The 23,112-nt window shown below is 43.9% G+C and overlaps 1 protein-coding gene across 6 annotated transcripts in view; it reads left to right on the top strand.

The window, feature by feature from the left end:
* Positions 1-5,989: 5,989 nt before the first annotated feature.
* The window catches only part of egf (epidermal growth factor), a 207,226-nt gene continuing 190,103 nt past the window's right edge, over positions 5,990-23,112 (top strand). For all 6 annotated transcript variants that reach the window (XM_072495907.1, XM_072495908.1, XM_072495903.1 and 3 more), the window contains exon 1: positions 5,990-6,511. In XM_072495907.1, coding sequence (XP_072352008.1) covers positions 6,391-6,511 — 121 coding nt within the window. In that variant the 5' untranslated portion in view covers positions 5,990-6,390. The remainder of the gene's footprint in view (positions 6,512-23,112) is intronic.

The following is a 23,112-nucleotide window of genomic DNA, read 5'->3' as shown; positions in this document are numbered from 1 at the left end:
GTACAGGGCCTTACCACACATCTCCTAATATATGCAAAAGCAGTGATTACCACATTCACCCCCTGTTAAAATTGGGTCTGGCGGGGGTGGCGGAGAACTATATACAGAACAAGTTTTAATATACAGAGGCAAAAAAATTTGGAGTCCCGTACATGGTGCTTAAACCGTCCTGAACCAATTACAGGTTTAGCCGGTCCGGGGCCTTGATCTGACGTTGGGAGCGACGCAGTGGTGGCGGCGATTCCGATGCCCGTCTGGTCCTCGGTGACTCCCCTGGTTCTGGAATAGTACATACACTCATGAAACTCTGTATCGCTGGAGAAGTCTCCTGGTTTACTCGTGGAGATTATCTTCGCACCGCTATAAAAGAATAAAAGCTGCTTGACGTTTGAATGAAAGACAAATGCTCCACTGCACTATCATTGGGCAGAGGTAACACAGATTTCGGAAAGGGAAACCGTGCTTGACAAATCTGTTTGAGTTTGTTGAATTTGTAAGGAAACCAGCAGGTATCGTGGACAGGATTCCCTGTCCCGCCGCAGCTGTTTTCTGGGCGGCATGCCCCCGCCGGCAGCGGGATCCTCCGTCCCGCCAGCCTGCCAATGGGGCTTCCCATTGTGGACACCCCCACGCCATCGGGAAATCCGAGGGCGTGAGTGCGCTGCCGGCGAAACGGAGGATCACCCTGACGGAGAATCCAGCCCCATGTATTTGGATTTTCAAGAAACATTTGATATAACATCACATCAGAGTTTTTTCTCCCCATAACATTAGGGCTCATGGGTTTGGGAAAATATATTAGCAGGGATTGAGGATTGGTTACTTGACAGAAAACAGAGCATAGGAATAAACAGGATATTTTTGGCTTGGCGGGATGTAACTAGTGGGGTATCACTGTCGTCATGCAGGACAAGCTTGCACACAATAAAAGGGAGAGGTCCCAGACAGGGTGTAAACTCAAGGTTCTCTCTTAATTTGAAAACAGAGCCATTGAGCTGGCTGGGGAGGACATAGACAGTGCCTGCAACAATGGTGACGTCAACACCCATGTGAGGATCCTGCACCAGTTTATCCCTCAGACAGCCATACTGTAAGTGCACTGTATTGTTTTAGAGTCTCTTGCCGTGCACTAATTATCTCTCCTTTCTTTCATTGGAACCTTACCCAAGAGCCTGATGGCTTCAAGCAACCGGGCCCTTAGCTCAAGCCCCTCGGATGAGGATTTTGAGGACACCACTGCAGAAGTCTCACCCATACCTTCCACCAGAGACACGTATCTTGGCCTAGTTCTAGAGCAGGCTTGGGGTCTCAATCTGGTCCACAGTAGGTGGAGGCAGGGACACCCAAGGTTGTCGGCACTCAGAGGACTGCTGGAGTCTGTGTCAGATGGTGAGCCTCCAGACTGGGCCCTAAATTATTTGCTGGAACTGCAAAGATGGGAACATCAGGAAGGGATGTCAGCTGCATTCTTCAGATGCAAGGAATGATGGAGGAATGCATCCTGGTCCAGTCTGAGATGATAACTGTGACATTATCATAGATTATCATAGAATTTACAGTGCAGAAGGAGGCCATTCGGCCCATCGAGTCTGCACCGGCTCTTGGAAAGAGCACCCTACCCAAGGTCAACACCTCCACCCTATACCCATAACCCAGTAACCCCACCCAACACTAAGGGAAATTTTGGACACTAAGGGCAATTTATCATGGCCAATCCACCTACCCTGCACATCTTTGGACTGTGGGAGGAAACCGGAGCACCCGGAGGAAACCCACGCACACACGGGGAGGATGTGCAGATTCCGCACAGACAGTGACCCAAGCCGGAATCGAACCTGGGATCCTGGAGCTGTGAAGCAATTGTGCTGTCCACAATGCTACCGTGCTGTCAACACTGGTAGCATGGAGGCAGCCATTGAGGCTTCGCCCAGTTTATCGGTCCTGCAGTTGTGCAGAATCTGCACTCTATTGCTGCATCCATTGGTGACATCCATCAGTAAACATGAAAGAGGGGAGTGGAGCTCCTCAATCTCACTTCAGCTTCCCCTTCACCTCAATGAGTCAGCTAGGGGCTCTCAAGAAACCATGGGGAGGTGGACCAGCATCTGGACATGCACACAAAATTCCACACAGTTGAATCAGGGAGTGTCCAGCCAATCACAATCCCATTTTCCTGTGACCACCATCACCTCTATCTCCACAGGCCGAGAAGGGTCCACCTGCCTCCCAGCAGGATATCAAAAACAGGCTGCGTCCCTCCAGGCCTCAGCCTCCCAGAGGATGCCTGCCAAAGTCACCACAATATAGAACAGTCAGCAGGTTGCCTCCCCACCCACTGTGGCTGTTGGGAAGAACCAAGACATGGCGGTAGGGTTTGGAAAATTAGAAACATTTAGGATCACAAAGGTGGCATGGGTGTTCACAACACATATATAATGTTCACAAATGTAAATAGAATCACACCTATTTCACATCTCCTCCTGTGTATGTCTCCTTTTTATGATGAGCTATGTTGCTGTCAATCAGGTGAGATACTTTTGTCCCTACTCCCATTTATCCAAGATGCCGCTATCATGGGCCTCTGGAGTGTGCTGCCATATTACGACAGTGTGTGTCCCTTTTTCAGGTCATTCTCGCCATCAGTGATGTCTCGATCTGAATGCTAGGTGTGCTTGTGAAAGGAACCTTGTTCATGTGCTTTGCAGGGTCATGTCATGCTTATTCTTGGTTGTGTAAGATTGAGACAGAGGTGTTCTCAAATCTCATCTGCATTCTTGAAAGGTGAAGGTGTAGTTTCCAAGGAGAGATGTGATTAGGCATGGCGATGGGTCATATATTGTGCACCTCCATGTTTCACTGGCGCTCAAGGTGTAGTTGAACATTCTTGACTTCCAGCATTTTTAACCTCCAATAATGTGTCAGTTACATGCAGCACTTACCACACCAGCACCAAGCATCAGCAATTCTGCGTGAACTTTTCTTCAACGGCATTAGCAGGTGGCCCATTTAGAACAATGTCGTGCACCAGGTCCTGCAGCATCTTCTTGCTTCAGATCGAATTGCCTTCTGGACTCATACATCCCCCTGAGCCCGGTGTTCCAGGACCCATGCATCTTAGAAAGAATTGTCCTTCTTTCCGGCTATAGGAAAGGAAGGAAACAGCAACAGCAGCCTCCAGGAATCTGCAGCCACCAGCAGGAGCAAGCAGCAAACACAACCTGTAGGCGAGAAGTACTCTCACAACTAGCAAGGCCAATTGCTTATTAGCAATAGCCTTAAGCTGTGAAGCTGGAGGCTGCTCACAGTCAAAGGGCGTTAAAGTGGCCATCAGCTTATAACCACGAACAGGTCTCTGTCCAGCACACAGGGCTGTGTGCTGGAAGTGTTTGGTAGGACAGACAGGTAGCAGCTGTAGTTGCCCCTGTTATGCGTATCCACAATATTTAAAGATGGCTTAAAGGCCTCACAAACAAAAAACCTCTCAACCACCCTCTCAGCCATGGGTGACCCCCACCCGGAACGCTTCAGTCCCCTGATCAATCCCAACTCCCCCGAGGGGTCCCCCACACCCACCTGAGCACTGCGGCAGCAGCTCCAGTGCCCTTGAGCTGCATGCCCGAAAATGGAAACGGCTATTCACATCCTCAATGCCCCTCAGCAGCCATTGCACCAACTTCACGGTTTTAAAAAAGAGTACTAAACGACACCAACGTGATATCCGCACTGGGGAGCAAGTTAATTCCTGGGAGACCAGGATTCGACTCCAATTTCGCTAATGTGATGGAAAGTAATGCAAATGGGGGGTTAATGATATGCTTTCCATTTTTGGTCAAGATCTGGAGCTCCCATCAGAAGCGGGTCGGTTAGATAGCAAACTGACTCGCGCTTGACGTCAATCTCGATTTTGGCTTTTCCTTCTATTTATCTGGCATGCCCAGATCCGTGCCGGATGCAACGCGGTGGTTAAATCGCACCCAGAATGTTTGGAGAAGATAGCATTGATACATTTATGGGAAGTCTCAATTCATATGTGAGAGAAGCGATCAGGAGTGTGGGGGGGAAGAAAGCAAAGTGGAATCCGAGTTGATGGGATGTTTGGAGTATAAACACGGACATAGACCAGTTGGTTTGAGGGACCTGTTTTCTTTGCTGCACTTTTTATGTAACATTTAGGTGTATACTTTGGAATCCTATCATGTTAGCTGGTGTGCGTCAGGTGCTGAATCATATCATATGTTGTTTTGATATTGCCAGAGACTGAGACAGTCTAAAATTGAGTTTCATGGTTTTACTTGGAATGTTCAACATGTTTACTTCAATGTTCAAAACACCAAGGAAATATCTGACAATCCAGAAGTCGCTTTCACATGAAGAGTGAACACTTGGGAGGACATTTGACTGTTGGGTGTATAATAATAATAATCTTTATTGTCACAAGTAGGCTTACATTAACACTGCAATGAAGTTACTGTGAAAATGCCTTGTCCCCATCGGCACATTCCGGCGCCTGTTCGGGTACACAGAGGGAGAATTCAGAATGTCCAAATTACCTAACAGCACGTCTTTCGGGATTGTGGGAGAAACAGGAGCACCCGGAGAAAACCCACGCAGACACAGGGAGAACGTGCAGACTTCACACAGACAGTGACCCAAGCCGGGAATCGAACCTGGGACCCTGGTGCTGTGAAGCAACAGTGCTAACCACTGTGGTACCGTGCCGCTCATCATAGATACAACTGATTTTGTCCTCTTTTAACATCCAAATTGGGATTATTGACTAGTAATTTGCAGAAATAACCTTGGCAGATTTCTTCACACTCCTTGGCCACACTCTTCCAAGTTACCGAGGCTGAGATCAACTAACATGGCACAAATAGAGATCAAGCGAAAGGCCTTCCTGTTCAGTGCAGCTCAACGCCGTACCATGTAATCCATTTCCCGTTTGGGGCCCAAACTTTGAAAGATATTATAAACTGGAACAATGATATATTCACATACCTTAGAAATACTTTAAATAAGGTTATTATCAGATTCCTAACCTACCCTGTCACGCCTGCCTCCAGAATATCCAGGGTCACAAGACTTGATAGCATTCCTATAAATCTGGCACTCAACAATGCGATGCCTCATAAACATGGGCAGCCTTTCCGAGATGAGAACTTTGAATGTGCCATTTGCTCAATCTGCGCACAAAGAGCTGATCCTGCCGGGTATCAATAGATCAACTCTGCTTTTATAATTAATTACCATTATGTGATACGAGACAAGTGAAGTAAAATGACAGTCGTTCCATTAAAAATAATGTCAACTGTAACATGATGCTTAATTCCATGTCACATTCAATGGCAGATAGCTGTTCTGAGCTTACAGTGATTAAAGGCAGAGGGTAGTGAAGATGTGTGTCTGGTGGGGGTGGTGGGGTGGGGGAGTTGCTGTGTTATCTACTGAAGCGCAAAAATTATTTTAACTTTCCAGGTTGCTGACTTGAACAGAAACAGTCAATAAAATTCCGCTTCACTCACAGTAAGCTATCAAGAATCATGTTTACCAGTAAAATCTGTTCAATGTAACACGATAATTTAATCCGACGAAATGTAAAGATATTACTTGGCTTAAATGATTGTACCAAAAAAAATGTTTTTTTAAAGCTGCGCAGAGAAACATGATGAACTACGTCTGAGTCTGCCGCCCTTCAGAAAAGCTGATGTTTACCCTAGGTTCTAAGTGAGACAAATAAAAGTATGATTATTCACATTCACCATGCAAGCTACAGACTTGTACCGACAGGGAAAATATGAGTTATGGGTCTCTGTTCTTTGGCTGACTTCTCTTTGGTAATAGTTGACCCACATGTACATTTGAATGAAGTTTAAGTCAACTGGTTTTTTTTAAAAAGCAGAAAGGGGTGGGGTGAATAGAGCTCCCGTGCTGTTAAGTGTTAGTGGAGGAGGGGAGCCCTTATAAATATATGCAAACAAGTTGGCAAAAGCAGAACACCTCATTCAGCAAAGAAAACGTCGCACTAAAGAGAGTTTGGAAGACAACACTGCATTATTGTATTTTGAATTAATGTGCAGGCTTAATATTTACAGGAAATTTGGTATTATCAACTGATCTAGATTTTTTAAATGTGTCAAATCTGTCACAAGGGTGTCAGGCATTTCATACTTTACTTCCAAAAAGCTACAAAATCCTGCAAGGCATTCCGAGGGAGCTGCACTTAGTAAAAGTGGAGAAGTCTACAATGCAGAAAAGAAGACATAGAAATTGTGAGAAAACGCAACATACCATTTAGATTCTTTCTGGAGATTTCCTTTACACTTTTGCCTGAAAGACATACTTAAAAACCACTGAATTGATCACTGCAGTTACCCAAGGAGAATAGAGATTATGCTACTGTTACCACTTTTGATATTATTCTTCAGTGCTGTTTTGACAAATCACTCTGCCTCTGTGGAGTGGAGATGCTTGGATGGTTACCGCTTAGCTGATGATAACTTCACATGTGTTGGTAAGTTCACTTTTTCACTTGGGCATTTTAGAACATATAAAGTAATGATTTAACATCTTATTGGTCCTAAAAAATCTTCTTTTGAACAACTGCACGTTTTTATTTCTAACTTACTGATTTGTTTTATTTTTAAAAATTTAATATGAATTATATTCATAATAAAATAATTGAAAATGCTAACATGTCGCAAGGTTAGATTCTAAGAGACATGGCACTTATGAACCTGACTTTATGTTCAATATAAAAAAAAGCTGTACATCATAAATTGATTCTAAATTTCAGCATTTCAAAAGCTTTCTAAAATTTTCTATAGATTTTCAGGAACTTATTGGCAGACCTTTTCCCTATGTGGTATTTGTCTATTAATTATCAATGTCTGATGGGATTTTTATTGTTAAATGTAAAACAATCCATTTAGTTTCCTGAGTGGGAGTAGACAATGAGTAGCACTGCATAAAACATGCTATGTCGCTATTTCAAAGAAGAACACCTCCCTGCCATTGTATTTTTCCAATTCAATATATTTGTGTTAAAATTCCTCAATGGTCTCATTCTACCCATTTCCAAAACCTGCTCCAGCTTACAACCCATATCAAATGTTGCATCTAGTACTGTATACAGGCTGATCCAACAGGAGTCTCTATGATGGGTGGTGGGTTGGATGGATCTGGTAGCTGAAAGGTTTAATGCCTTGATAACTTTTCCAGCTGCTGGAAGAACTATTTCTGTCCCAACAACTGTCTGCAAACCAGCCTGATGTATGTCAAGAAGCTCAATGAAGCCGTTTTATAAAGATAAGCCTTGTCTGATATAGCTTTTTGGGTTTGTAAATGCAGGTTTGGATATGTCACAATAAGTACTTTGCTCATGACCATCATTGAAGCCAGAAGTGTAATAGGAACCCCACAACACCTAGATGAACACTCCAGTACAGTACTGAGGGGATGCTGCACTGTTGCTGGTCGCATCTTTCAAGATGAGATATTAAACTGCCCTCTAAGGATAAAAGATCCTGTGAGGTTCTCCTGATGTCCTGGACAGCATATACCCCCCAATCTACAGCACTAAAACTGATTATCTGCTCATTATTTTATTGTTGATTGCTAGAGGTTGCTATGAGAAGATTGGTTGCTGCATTTCCTGTATTACAGAGGTGACCACACGTCAATAAGTACTTCATTGACTGCAATGTGTGATTGGATGTCCTGAGGTTATGAAAGGTGCTATATAAATACAAGTTTTTTTATGTCACACCACAAACTACATTGTAATGAAGTAAATTATGTAGCTCTTTGGATAATGTGCATGCACAAATACAAATTGCTGATTTCCCAGGATAAGACCATAAGACATAGGAGCGGAAGTAAGGCCATAATGGCAACTCTTCTGGCAAATGTATGGTGGACAAGTGGGAGATTCCCTTTGGAAATTTACCCTGGTAGAATTTGTCAGCACTGAAGCAGCGGGGGTCTTGTGGAAGTCTTATGCCACAGTTGGTAGCATCCCTGCCTCTGAGCCAGAAATTACAGGTTCAAGTCCAATCCCAGGACTTGATGGCCAAAGAAGTGGAGCTCATAACACGGCCAAATAGCCTGAGTGTCAACCTGCAAATCCTTCCAATACGCCAATGGCTGGCGGTAAGAGCGGGAGTGACTCCTGGTTAGTCATGCTTGATGTGGAGTGGTGCCCCTCAAGCTATGAGACCCTGATGACAGACTAGTGACCTGTTCCAGCAAATAATATTGGAAACAGATGAAGGTCTGCCTTAGTGCACCACTAGGTGCGGGAAGAGAATTGGAATTGGAAGCAGCACTTGTGAAATTGATGAAAGTACAATCCACTCCATTTCATTCCAACAACCTTTAATTTCCCTCTAAAAAGTAATGCTTTAGTGGAATCTTAAGCCACAAAATGGCATGCTGCCCAATAAATTGCAAGTAAAGAGATTCAACTAAGTTAAAGAGAGTTGACATGATTCATAAAGTGAAGCACATCTCAATCAATTGCTACAGGCATAACAGGAGTAATTTGTTGACTTTTCTGGTATAAACAACACTCTACTCCATAATTTACAAGCGCTACAGGTGAAAGGGCCTTACTGAGGCATTTTCTTCAAGAGAATTCTTTAAGCTGCAAAAAGACATTTTTCCCATCTTGATTTTCGTTCTGAGGTTATTAGATTGGCTGTACATTAGAATTGCTTTCAAACTTCAAAAGCTGGGAAATTCAATGGGGTTTCTTCTGCATTTCCAAAATAGCGATGCCAGCAGAGAGATAGCAGTTCCAAGAAATATCCCAGTCCATGCTTCAAAGACTTCCTGAAATACTTTGAACTCACCTTAATTCAAATTTATTGGAGACCCAATGCAGGACTGTGGGATCTGCTGCACGTAGTTGATTTTATACGTGGGTGAATTTATCTGGAATTATCTCTGCCTGGTCCCTTCCGCTGAGTTCAAGACCTCGTGCGGAATTCTCTGGTTGTCGGGATTCACTTTTCCTGCTGGGCGTGCACCCCTGCCAGCGGGTTTCATGGCGGCATCGGGTGGTTTCAATGGGAAATCCCATAGAACCACGCCGCCAGCGAGCAGCGCATCGCGGAGAAACACACAGTCGGGAAATGGGAGAATCCAGCCCCTTCATTTCAATTCATTTCCACTGTGGTGAATAAATTATCATTGAGGATTCTGGAATTGTCAATTTCCAAAGGAACATCATAACGATTGCAATTAAAATCATTAATTATGCATTTTAACTGGGTCAACATAATGAATTGCTGCACATTGATTATTAAAAAAAAGTGGTTGGATGACAGTGGGGGATTGAAAAGGGAGATGGACATAAGCTACAGAGCAATGTTCTCTGCCAGTGGCAGTAAACTGTGAGCATTCTTAAGCATTCAGGCCTCAGAATGGTTAGTTAGCATAAACCTGTCAAATGGCTCTTTCAGTGTTTCAAGGAGCAATCAGATTTGCAACCCAGTTAGCCACGTATTATTTTAACAACGGGTTGCATAACAGATTTTTTACATTAGCATTTTGTAAGGTATCATTTAATCTTTGCAAATATTCAATTTTAATTCAATAAGTAAAGGCAATTAGAATGAAGCTGAGAAATCAGTAAAAATATACATATATTTGATAGAAAACATCTTAGTTCTCTTTTCAATTTGTTGTCTATTTGTTCACGGAGCAACATTTTCCAAATCCATCTCATCTAAGATTTACAGGAACTTTTTGTTTCTCTCTGTTTAGTTCATATGCAAATTATATCTGATGGTAGGCTCTATTAGCTGGCTGTGCTTGCAAGCAGAAGAAGAGAAACACCGAAGCTTCACGAAACAATTCTGCCTTTATTGCCAAACGTAATTGGGAAACATCATTGTGCATTCGCTAATGTCTCAGGCTTTGAAACACTAGAATATTAATCGCAGCACCATTCAAAGACCGCAAGTTGTGAACTGGCACAAATTCTTTGCTGATTTCAAATGCATAATCTCCTGCATTCTAAAGATGTTATTGATTCACCTCCAAGATTTTTAGTCTTCCGTTCAAAGCAGCTCGTTACATTGCTTCAGATGGCTTTCATTGGAGTTCAACCCAGTCCGCAGTACAAGTGATTCTCTTTGGAGCAGAATGTTGCTAGGATAAATGAAAGCTGACTTACTGTTGAAGTTGGTGATTCATCTAAAATTCCCCTGACCTGACAATCTAAAAGGACCGTATTCGCACTTGGATTTTCCAATTTCATACACGATTGATTCATGCAATAACTTAATCTGCACCATTGAAAGATTTATCTTATAAAAAATATACTTATGAAGGCTTTTGTGCTGGGGGATGGGATACTATCCACTTCAGATGCTCAGTGTCAACTTCAAGCATTTCCAGCTTATGTATAATGCAGCCAGACACAGAGTGAAAGTTCCCTCCACTCTGTCCTAACCATGGGCGCGATTCTTCACTCCCACGCCGAAGTGGCCGTGCCGTCGTGAACACCGTCGAGGTTCACGACGGCGCGGAACGGCCCCGGTCCCGACCGATTCGGGCCCTGACAATGGGCCAGGATCGGGGCCGCGTCATCTACACGCGCCAGGCCTTGTCGTCCGCGTAAAAGCGGCGCCGCATAGATGAGGCGGCCGGCGCTGCATAGCGGGAGTCATCCGCGCATGCGTGGATGACATCCTCTCTAAGTCCGCCCCGCAAGAAGATGGGGGACGGATCTTGCGGGGCCGCGGAAGGAAGGAGGTCCTCCTTCAGAGAGGACAGCCCGACGATTGGTGGGCACCAATCGCGGGCTACCCCACATTTCAGGTAAAGCCCGTTGCAGGATCCCCCCTCGCTCCCCCACAGGCCGCCCCCCCCAGCGTTCACGCACCGCCCACGACTGCAGCGACCAGGTGTGGATGGCGCCGGGAGGAACCCGCCGTTTTGGCCTGGCCGCTCGGCCCATCCGGGCCTCAGAATAGCGGGGGTGCCGGAGAATCGCCATTTTGGGTGTCTCCGGCGATTCTCCGACCTGCGGCCCGCGAAACTCGCCCGGGCCGTTCCCGCCGCTTGGGAGAATCGCGGGAGGGCGTCGGACCGGCGTCCCCGGAAATTTTGGCGGCCCAGGCGATTCTCCCAACCGCCGTGGGAGTGGGGAATCGCGCCCCATAGATTTGAAGCCCAACCTCACGGTAACATACCTCATTGGATCAATGTGGCGTACTTCAATTTCCTACATGAGCTATCTTTGTGGTGTCTGAACAATGACTGTTAACTTAGTGCCAAAGTTATAAATAAGTTATATAAAGGTATATTTTTCCAAACAGATTTAGCCCAAATGATCTGAAAGGAAAGTTGGACAAGAAAAATACCACCAGATATCCAGCCACTTTGCATATCAATTATAGTTTTGACATTGAATAGAATGGAAGCAGGAAGCTGCCATTATAATGTTTCATAGAATCATACAAAAGTAGAACACAGGAGGCCATTCGGCTCATCAAGTCTATACTACTGTTCAATGAACAGTCCAGTTAGTTCCACTCATTTCCCACCTCCCTGTATTTGTTTTCTCTTTCAAATATTTATCAAGTTCCCTATTTTTGAAGCCACATCCACCATCGTATCAAACAGTGCATTCCCAATTCTACCGGTTTCTGTAGAGGTTCTGCCACATGTCACCACTGGTTCTTTTGTCAATCACCTTAAATCTGTGTTCAGGCATTCGTTATTTACATTTCTTAAATCCCTCATGCTTTTAAGCGCCATTTATCCTCTCTCTTCTGACTCTGTTCAAAAGAGAACAACTCGAGCGTTTCCGTGTAACTGGAATCCACAAATCTTGGGATTCAGATAAACCTCTTCTGTACGCTCCCCAAGGCCTTCACATTTCTCCTAAAATGTTGTGCCCAGAATTAGACATGCAAGTCCATCATGTTTGACGGGAGTCGCTTTAGCTCCAATGGCTGTACAGCTGGTTTGTGATGCAGAGTACGGCCAACATCGCAGGTTCAATTCCCATACTAGCTGAGGTTATTCATGAACCTTACCCCTCATCTGAAGTATGGTGATCCTCAGGCTAAATCACCACCAGTCATCTCTCCCTCTCAAAGGGGAAAATAGCCTATGGTCATCTGGGGACTATGGTGACTTTACTTTATATAGGTCTAGCATAAATTCCTAGCTTTTGTACCCTGCAAGTATTTATAAGATCCAGGATTCCATATACTTTATTAACTGCTTTGTTAACTTCTCTACCACTCTCAAAGATTTCTGCCCCAACAGCCTTGGGTCTCTTTGTTCTTATTTCGCCTTTAACTTTGTGCCATTCAGTTTGAATTGTCTCTCCTTATTCTTACTACCAGAATATAAAACCTCACACTTTTACGTAAGTACATAGGAATTACTTGGCCTCTTGAGCTTGCTCTGCCTTTCAATAAGATCATAGCTGATGTAACTTCAACCCCACATTTCTGTCCATTCCCGATAACCTTTCACCTCTTTGTTACATCGACTTTCATTAGCAATGTGCTCATCCATTCAACCAGGGTATCTAGGTCCTCTTGAAATTTATTTATTACTATCTTAATCATTTCCAATCTTAATACACTTCTAAGTTTTGTTTCATTTGCAAATTTCAAAACTGCACCTTGTAACCCCCGTCATTCATGTGTATTAAAAAACACTGTGACCCTAATACTCAAACTTGGGGAACTCCGCTGTATAGCTCTCTCCAGTTTGAAAAACAGCCATTCATTGCAACTCTGTTTTCCATCCAATGGTCTATCCATGCTGCTATTGTCCCTTTTAGCCCATGGGCTCCTATATTGCTCATGCGTTTATTATGCGATATTCTGTCAAGCACCTTTCAAAGTCTAAATGCAAGAAGGTCTTCTGGCATAGAGGTAACGTTCTCACCTCTGGACCAGAAGCTTCAGGTTCAAGTCTCACTTCAAGACTGGATGGCCTTGGAACATGCATTCACAATGTGGCCAAACAGATTGTTTATCAGCCTGCAAATCCTTCCAATAGGCATAATGGCAAGGGGTAAAAGTGGGAGACCTTCCTGGTCACCCATTGGATTGGATTTTGTTTATTGTCCCTTGTACCAAGATACACTGAAAAGTATTTTTCTGCGAGCAGCTCAACAGATCATTAAGTACATGAAAAGAAAAGGAAATTGTCATGTGAGAGTACCTTTAAGAAATGGGTGAATGTACCTTTAAGACATGGGTGTTTATCTGTGATGTGAGAGTGTGGGTGGAACTGCGCTGTCTGTCAGCTTTTTACTTTTGTTTTAGGCTGTTTGCTGCAGGGTGTGTTTTAGTTTCATTTTCAGAGCTGGATAGTTGCAGTCACAGCCAGAAGATGTATGAGTCTCTCTCTCTGTAATCTAAAGAATGTAAATCGATCCTTTGGTGATTTAAAACTAATAACTGCTCTCAGTAGTGACTTTAACCTGATGTGCTTCTGTTTAAAAGGTTTTTTTTAGGTCTTATGCATGTTAAAAGGACAGCTTAAGCATTACTTAGTGTTGTATTCTTTGGGGGGGTTGTATTTGAATTGATGATTGCTAAGATGGTCACTGTATGTTTTAAAAAGGTGAACTTGAGTTGATAGAATAAACATTGTTTTGGTTTAAAAAATACTTTTCCATTACTGCAGCACCACACCTGTAGAATGGGCCGTGTGCGCTCCATACCACAATGTATTAAATGTTGTGCGTCAGGTGAACTCCATGATACACTTTGGGGTTCTCTAAACCCTGGCCTATAACAAATTTGGGGCTCGAAGGGGATAATAGTCTATCTATTGTCTTGGCTTAGTGAACTTAAAGGCAGTGAGGGGGGAGCATATTGTGGTTGCTTTGCAGGTGTGGCATTTTATTTCAAGTACAGAGTGTGTTGTGGACAATGGCTCTTTCAGACGCTCTGAATTTTTTTGGGGTGAAGACGGTCACACGCAGTATCTTATGGACAGAGACTAAAACAGACTGTTAGATTTGGCAAAAACATTGCAGTTAACATTACCTGAGAAAATGCGAAAATATGAGGTAATTATGGTGGTGGCTAAGCATTTAAAGTTGCCTGAGATTCAGTTTGACTCATTGGAAATGGCAACATTCAGTTACAAATTAAACAAATGGAACATGAGAAAGAGAGGAAAAAGAAAAAGATAGAGAGGAAAAAGAAAAGGAGAGAGAAGAAAGGAGAAAAGAAATAATAGCCCTAGCAGAACAAAAAGAAAGAAAAAGGGAGATACAGATCAGGGAAAAAGATAAAGAGAATTTGAACTTCAGAAAATGGCCATGAAACATGACAGTCAGTTAAAATTGGCAGACTTAAAGGGAAGCGTACAATTGGTTGATAGTGATGAGGATAGTGAGAAAGAGCGTCAAAGTCAAAGGCTTGGTGGGAATCTATTTAAATATGTCCAAGCATTGTCAAGGTTTGACGAGAAGGAGGTTGAAGCCTTTTTCATTTCATTTGAGAAGGTAGCTAAACAAATGAAATGGCCACAGGACATGTGGGTATTACTGATTCAAACAAAGCTGATAGGTAGGGCTAGTGAAGTGTTTGCATCACTATCGGAGGAGGTATCTGGGACGTATGAGGAGGTGAAAAATCCATCTTAGGTGCATATGAACTAGTGCCTGAAGCTTACAGACAAAGGTTTAGAAATTTAAGGAAAGAATTTGGTCAAACATACATGGAGTTTGAAAGGATCAAACAGAGTAATTTTGATTGGTGGATAAGGGCTTTGAAAATAGACCAAACATATGAAGCTCTCAGAGAAATTATACTTTTGGAGGAGTTTAAAAATTCAATTCCTGATGTAGTGAGAATTCATGTGGAAGAGCAGAGGGTTAAAATTGTGAGGTTAGCAGAAGAAATGGCAGATGATTATGAATTAGTTCATAAATCAAAGTTTGGTTTCCGACATCAGTATCAGCCTGTGAGGGATTGAAACTGGGGACATGAGAAATACTCAAGTGGTAAAGGTAAAGGTGATCTGATGGGAGATAATAAGGAGAGTGTACCTCAGACTAAAGAGAAATCCAGGACGGTGGAAAAGAAATAAAAAATTTCAAAAGTTTTCACTAATAAACTAGGCCATGTAAAGTCACAGTGTGGTGGTTGAAGAAAAGCACTGGGAAGACTGATGTGGGAAAACAGGAGAAGACAGTGGGGTTTGTTAAAGTGGTAAAGGAAGCCTAAGTGAAGCGAAGGAGGTGCAAAAGATTGTACAGCCTGATCAAGAGGTGATTGATGAGAAGGTGCCAGATCTCGTTAAAGAACTTACTTGTGTGGGTAAAGTTTACTCATGTGTATCAGGAGGAGCAGGCAATGAAGTCACAATTTTAAGAGATACGGGAGCTAGTCAATCTTTAATGGTAAGAGATGAAGAGTTATGTAGTTTGGGAAGAATATTGCCAGAAAAGGTGGTAATATGTGGAATTCAGGGTAAGGGGAGTAGTGTTTCATTATATAAGGTAAGGTTGGAACGTCCATTGAAGAGTGGTGAAGTGGTAGTAGGAGTGATAGAGAAACTATCTTGTCCAGGAATACAGTTTATCTTGGGTAATGTGTTATGGGCGAGGGGTTTTCAGAACCTCAAAATATATCATGGAGTTCAACCAACCTCCCCCTTTAATGCTATTGTTGCTTATCCGAGCACACGGCTTGTTCCCTAGGGGTGGGATTGCAATTATGGACACGTGGGTTTTTAAACACAAAACAATGTTTATTCCATGAACTCAACTTAATCTCTTTCATAAACATTGGATCTCTTAACACCCCTTACTTTAAAGATAACCCTGAAAATATTACAACACGAAATAATCCTTCAGTTATTCCTTTCAACATCCATAAGACTTAACACCTTTCAACAGAAACACATCAGGTTAAAGGCTTTACTTTTATGAGTTTAAATCACCCAAATGATCCAGAGATAGTCTTTCATGGCAGAGATCACAGCAGATCCAGCTCACTGCAAACACAGACACACACCCAAGCTCTTTTCCTCAAAACTGAAACTAAACTGCAAAATGGCTGAACTAAAACCAAGCTCCACCCACACTCTGACATCACTGCATTTCTTAAAGGTACATTGCTTAAACATCCATTTCTTAAAGGCACTCTGACATGACACCTCCTCCCAAGAAAAAAACCCCCATCAACTTCAAGATGGTTTCATTTTTCACTTTTGCACCATCAACTAAGAAATGCACACAGTAAATATACCTTTTCGTTTTAAAAAAAAACCACATGCAAACAGGTATAATAATATAGTCCATTTTTCTTTGTTCTTCTTCCTCCAACCAAAATCCTTCTCGATTGACAGTCTCTTTGAACAAAGTCTCTGCACGATCCATCCATTCCTCTACTCCTCGGCATTTCTCTTTAGAATCAGATACTTTAGTTCAATCTGACCACAGAGCCCCTTGCAATTCTCCAAGACAGGAGCATTGGTGATCACAGCTTTCAGGCAGTCAAATGCCTGTTGAAAGTCCGCTGTCTATTGAATTTTTTTAACGTTTCTTCAGCAAGTCCATCAGTGGAGTAATCACGCCACAAACCCTTTGCACAACTGTTCGATCAAATCCACTCATGCTAAGAAATCGCATTATTTCCCTTCGTCTTGAGGGTATCGGAAACTCCACAAGGAAAGTGATTCGGGCTTCTCCAAATTCACTTTCGGCTAGGTTCATCACCAAACCCGCCTCCTGAAGTCGATCGAAGAACTCCATTCGATGTTTTAAATGTTCCTGCCATGTCTGGAAGTTGGAAGTAAAAGCAGATTGCCCCACTTTCTCAATGCAATCCTCCAAACGTGGGCTAGGGTAAGAGTCCGACCTTGTAACTGCATTCACCTTTCGATAGTCCACACACAACCATTGGGTACCGTCTGGTTTAGGTACCATCACTATGGGTGAGCTCCATTGGCTGCAACTCACTTCAGTTATGCCATTCTTCAGCATACTCTCAATCTCTCTGTTAACCTGTGCCAATTTTAAAGGATTAAGTCTATATATGGATGTTGTTTGATAGGAACAAAAAAGTATATTTACTGTGTGAATTTCTTAAACGGTAGTGAAAAGGTGAAAAATGAAACCATCTTGAAATTGATGGTTTATTTTTTTTCTTGGGGGGAGGTGTCATCTGAGAGTACCTTTAAGAAATGGGTGTTTATCAGTGATGTCAGCGTGTGGGTGGAGCTGGGCTGTCTGTCAGCTTTTTACTTTCGTTTTAGGCTGTTTGCTGCAGGGCATGTTTTAGATTCGTTTTCAGATAGTTGCAGCCACAGCCAGAAGGTGTATGAGTCTCTCTCTCTGTAATCTAAAGAATGTAAATCGATCTTTGGTGATTTAAAACTAATAACTGTTCTCAGTAGTGACTTTAACCTGATGTGCTTCTGTTTTAAAGGTTTTTTAGGTCTTTATGGATGTTAAAAGGACAGCTTAAGCTTTACTTAGTGTTGTATTCTTTGAGGGTTGTATTTGAATTAATGGTTGCTAAGATGTTCACTGTATGTTTTAAAATGGTTAACTTGAGTTCATAGAAAAACATTGTTTTGCTTTAAAAAATACTTTTCCATTTCTGCTGTACCACACCTGCAGAATGGGCCGTGTGCTCCCCATACCACAATCTATTAAAAGCTGTGGGTCAGGTGATCTCCATGATACACTTTGGGGTTCTCTAAACCCTGTCCCATAACAAAATAAAATAAAATACATGATAGGGCAACACAAGGTATGCAATGTAACAACATCGGGTGAAGCATACAGGGGTGTAGTATTAATGAGGCCAGTCCATAAGAGGGTCGTTTAAGAGTCTAGTAACAGCGGGGAAGAAGTCGTTTTTGAGTCTGTTTGTGCGTGTTCTCAGACTTTTGTATCTCCTGCCCGATGGAAGAAGTTGGAAGAGTGAGTAAGCCGGGTGGGAGGGATCTTTGATTATGCTGCCCGCTTTCCCCAGGCAGTGGGAGGTGTAAATGGAGTCAATGGATGGGAGACAGTTTTGTGTGATGGACTGGGCTGTGTTCACGACTCTCTGTAGTTTCTTATGGTCTTGGGCTGAGCAGTTGCCATACCAGGCTGTGATGCAGCCAGATAGGATGCTTTCTATGGTGCATCTGTAAAAGTTGGAAAGAGCTAATGTGGACATGCCGAATTTCCTTAGTTTCCTGAGGAAGTATAGGCGCTGTTGTGCTTTCTTGGTATTAGCGTCGACATGGGTGGACCAGGATAGATTCTTGGAGAGGTATACCCCTAGGAATTTGAAACTGCTAAACTTCTACACCTCGACCCCGTTGAAGCTGACAGGGGTGTGTACAGTATTTTGCTTCTTGAAGTCAATGACCAGCTCTTTAGTTTTGATGGCATTGAGGGATAGATTGTTGTTGCTGCACCACTCCACTAGGTTCTCTATCTCCCTCCTATATTCTGCCTCGTCGATATTTGTGATCTGGCCCACTCTGGTCGTATCGTCAGTAAAACTTGTGGATGGAATTGGAACCAAATTTTGTCGTGTGTATACAGGGAGTATAGTAGGGGGCTAAGTACGAGGCCTTGCAGGTCCCTGGTATTGAGGACTATTGTGGAGGAGGTGTTATTGTTTATTCTTACTGATTGTGGTCTGTGGGTCAGAAAGTCGAGGATCCAGTTGCAGAGTAAGGAGCCAAGTCTTAGATTTCGGAGCTTTGATACGAGCTTGGCTGGAATTATGGTGTTGAAGGCGGAGCTGTTGTCAATAAATAGGAGTCTGACGGAGGAGTCGTTGTTGTCGAATTGCTGTAGGGATGAGTGTAGGGCCAGGGAGATGGCATTTGCTGTGGACCGGTTATGGCGGGATGCGAATTGCAGTGAATCAAGCGTTCTGGGAGTATGGAGGTGATGCGCTTCATGACCAACCTCTCGAAGTACTTCATTACGACTGAAGTCAGGGCCACTGGATGGTCGTCATTGAGGCATGTTGCCTGGTTCATCTTTGGCACCGGTATAATGGTGGTCTTCTTGAAGCAGGTGGGGACCTTGGAGCGGAGTAGGGACAGGTTAAAGATGTCCACGAACACATCAGCCAGTTGGTCCGCGCAGGCTCTGAATGCACGACCAGTGATCTGGTCTGGACCCGTCGCCTTCCGAGGGTTCACTTTCAGGAAAGTCGATTTGACTTTGGAAGCTGTGATGGTGGGTATGGGTGTGTTATGGGCTGCTGGGGCACTCAACAGCGGATCGTTGGTTTCCTGATCGAACCGATCCCTGAATGCATTGAGTTCATTGGGGAGGGGTGTGCTGCTGTTGGAGATACTGTTCAGCTTCGTATTGTAGCCCGTTATGTTGTTTAGGCCTTGTCACAACCACTGAGAGTCTGTAATACTAATCTGTGACTCTAGCTTGGTCTGATATTCTCTCATGGCATCTCGGATGGTTTTGCGGAGGTCGTACCTGGATTTCTTGTGTAGGTCAGGGTCGTCTGACTTGAACGCCTCAGACCTGTCCTTCAGTAGGGAGTCAATCTCGGGATTGAGCCATGGTTTCCGGTTGGGGAATGTATGTACTGCTTTCTTTGGCACGCAGTCGTCCACACATTTGCTGATGAAGTCTGTGACGGTGGTGGCATACTCATTTCAGTTGGTCACTGAGTTCTTAAATATGGACCAGTCCACTGTCTCTAAGCAGTCACGTGGAGCTCTTCTGTTTCCTCGGACCAGCACTGCACTACCTTCTTAGCTGGATTCTCCCGCTTGAGTTTCTGCTTGTATGCCGGGAGAAGGAGCACTGATTTATGGTCTGATTTCCCAAAGTGCGGTCAGAGAATGGAACGGTAGGCGACCTTGATTTTTGAGTAGCAGTGGTCAAGAGTGTTGTCACCCCTGGTGGGACAGGAGAGGTGCTGGTGGAATTTTGGCAGTACACTCTTGAGGTTGGCTTTGTTGAAGTCCCCAGCCACAATGATCAAGGCCTCCAGATGTTCTGTTTTGTAGCTATTTATAACTGTGTACAGTTCGACCAGCGCCTTCTTCACTTCTGCCTGGGGTGGGATGTAGACCGTTGTGATAATGGCTGAAGTGAACTCACGTGGAAGATAGTATGGATGGCACTTCGCGGTCAGGTATTCCAGGTCCAGGGAGCAGTAGGTCGCCAGGGTCACCACATCCAAGCACAAGGAGGAGTTGATGAGGAGGCAAATCCCTCCACTCTTCGCTTCGCCTGATGATTGCCATACTGCATTAGTGAAACCAGAAATGAAGCCGCAAGCTTTAAGTAAAGTCTGGCAGCACATTAAAAGCTGTTTGTAAGGGACTCTGTCGGTTTTGGCAGGAAAGGCCAGAGAATGGTCGAACTTGCAGGTTTCTCTGCCGTCAAAAGTTTTCTAGTTAGTTGCAAAATGTCAGTACTGGGGAAAGAATCATCGGTTTTTGTTTCTGAAATATTTTATTAGTATTTTTGATGTCGGTAAACTTGGCAAAACTATGCAAGACTGGCTATCCAAAAAGATCTCAATCATAACACATCATCCCCCACGTGTTACTGCATAAAAACAGGCATATAAGGAAGATAAAGGGCTTTCATAGTCTGATTGTGCTACATTCGACCAAAATGCCGCCACTATACCATACCTGGCACACCTATCTGCCAACAACTCAGATTAGTTGAGAGATGGCTACAGAGTTGAGCTATTTGCTGCAGGGATTCTTAGTTAACATGAAACAGCTGTAGATTACCTGAATTCTCAACTTGCGTCCATCTTGTCCAGGCATACAACAATGTTAATCTATTGGGATGGCACCTTGGAATAGAAACAGGGCCATGCTCCTTGCAATTATCATGTGTAGCATCACTTTACCCCATCAGGTAGTAAATGAAATAGCATTTTAGGCTGCTTTATAGCTTGTCTGCAAAATTTGGATGGAATTTTATAGGGCCTTTGGGTATGGGCTTGGAAGGGTGGTGAAATAGCTTGGGAAGGGTTTGAGCATGCCATCCAACACCTCCCTGTCACCATGGCATTTTGTCAGCAGCGGGAAAGGTGAAAGAGGGTCAACTCGGTGTCCAATTGAGCCTCTTCCCACCTTGGCTGGCATTTTAATAGTAGTGAGGGAGAGAGGCCCTCCACCAGCTAGGGAGGCTTAAACTGTGGTGGACTCACAGCATTGTTCGAGGTCGGGGAGGGCTCCCTATTGGGTACTGCTTGGCCAACAAAGAAGCCCCTCAGCAGCAGTAGTACCTGTGTCATTGGTAGTGCAAGCCCTGAGCAATGCACCCATTAAAAATCGCCACAGCCTGCTTAACGAGCCCTGGAGCCCCCAAATCTCACTTACCTTATTTTGAAGGTGCAGTCCATCCATGAGTCTCCTTCCTCCACCTGCAGCCCCATCAGTGATCACCGCTAGCAGTGGCGTTCTTGAGGCTGCAGAGTATCCAACCATCTGGTTGGGTCAGCAGCTCTTGGGAGTAGGCCTAGAAGCAGCCAACTAATTGGGCACCATCGGTGAATGCGACCTGGGTCCTGATGCTTGCTGAAGCAAAGTTGGATCCCATCCCTGCTTGCGGGCCTGGCAGCATGATCCCATGCGCTGCCCTATCTGAAAAATCTTGACCCTTATTTCAGTTATCCATACCGGGTTTCCTATCTGTTCATTTTTCCTTCACTATTGCACCTCATCCCTTCAACAACTTTGTATGTGTTTCGAGTCACTTGTGCGCAAACTACCACCATACCAGCAGTGTTGGTTATAATTCCATGTGATGCATTTTGTAAGTGATTATCCTTCACTTTTATTTAAAATTTTTAGATAGCTAAGTAAATTAGCATGGTTGGGTTAAGACAGAAGCTAACAAACAAACTATAATAAAAGATAATTTTACTTTTTATCATTGTAGAGAAATTTGATATTTCACAAATATAAAATTAGATTTACAAGGCCAGTTGGGTTCTTTCGCATTAAATTATGAAGTGAGGTCACCAATAAAAACACAGTCACCCCTCATTCGTCAAGGTGTAACTCTTACAAGGGTTTTTGCAGTGAGGCAAACAGCATCTGAAAGGAGGATCTTGGTCAATTCCATTGATTTCCATTGTTAGAGTCTGGGGGAGAAGTGTGGAATCCCTGGCTGCAACTTTGGGATATCCGGGTTGCCCTGAGCTGCTGCAGGTTGTCCTGTGCTGGGCTGCCCTGTGCTGCTGTGGGTTCCTGAGGTTGCCGTGTGTTTCAGTGGAGTAATGGCGTGAATGCTGAAACTATCACTATCATAACTACTGCAAATTCCAGGTCATAGATTCAATTAGACAATGGACCCTGTCATAATATCCACTCATGTATATAATGAGATACAGACAGGCAATGACTGACACACAGAATAACCAATAAACACACAGGACACAGAACAACCAATCACCAGACAATACACTGCAGGGGACACCGCCACTATAAAACACACGAGGCATCAAGACTCTGTCTCTTCTCACTGGATACAGCTACAGAGATAGTCATGGTGCACAGTGCAGTGAGCACCGTCTCCATGTGACAGAGAGCCAGCCAGTCTGATCAAGCCAGACAGAGGTTATCAGTTTAGATTAATAGTGTCAACCCACAGCAGATTATGTACAGCAATCAGCAGTTTCAATAAAACAGTGTTGAACCATCTCCTGTGTCGGAAGCCTGTTTCACGTCTTACTGCATCCAGTTGCAGTCAGTGTTAAACCAACTCATATAACACGTCATGGTACCAGGAAACTATTAATTCTAACGAACCCACCTCAAGTGAATCTGCAACGACCAGCAAGCAGCCATCCAGCGGCATGGAAAAGATCCAGCCCCCTCCGCAACTCCGGATCTCCGGTATCGTCGGCGCCAACTGGAAGGTCTTCAAACAGAAGTTCCTCCTGTATATCGAGGCCTCCGACCTCGAGGCAGCATCAGATGCCAGGAACATCACGCTGTTCCTGTCGACTGCGGGGGATCACGCCATCCACATCTTTAACTCGCTCACGTTTGCCGATGGCGAAGACAAGACGAAGTTCAAGAAAGTTCTGCTGAAATTCGACAGCCACTGTGAAGTCGAGGTGAACAAGAGCTTTAAACGGCACATCTTCCAACAGAGGCAACAGG

Source organism: Scyliorhinus torazame, chromosome 3 (genome assembly GCF_047496885.1).
Source record: "Scyliorhinus torazame isolate Kashiwa2021f chromosome 3, sScyTor2.1, whole genome shotgun sequence".
Lineage (NCBI taxonomy): Eukaryota > Metazoa > Chordata > Chondrichthyes > Carcharhiniformes > Scyliorhinidae > Scyliorhinus > Scyliorhinus torazame.
This window is presented reverse-complemented; position numbering and strand designations above follow the sequence as displayed.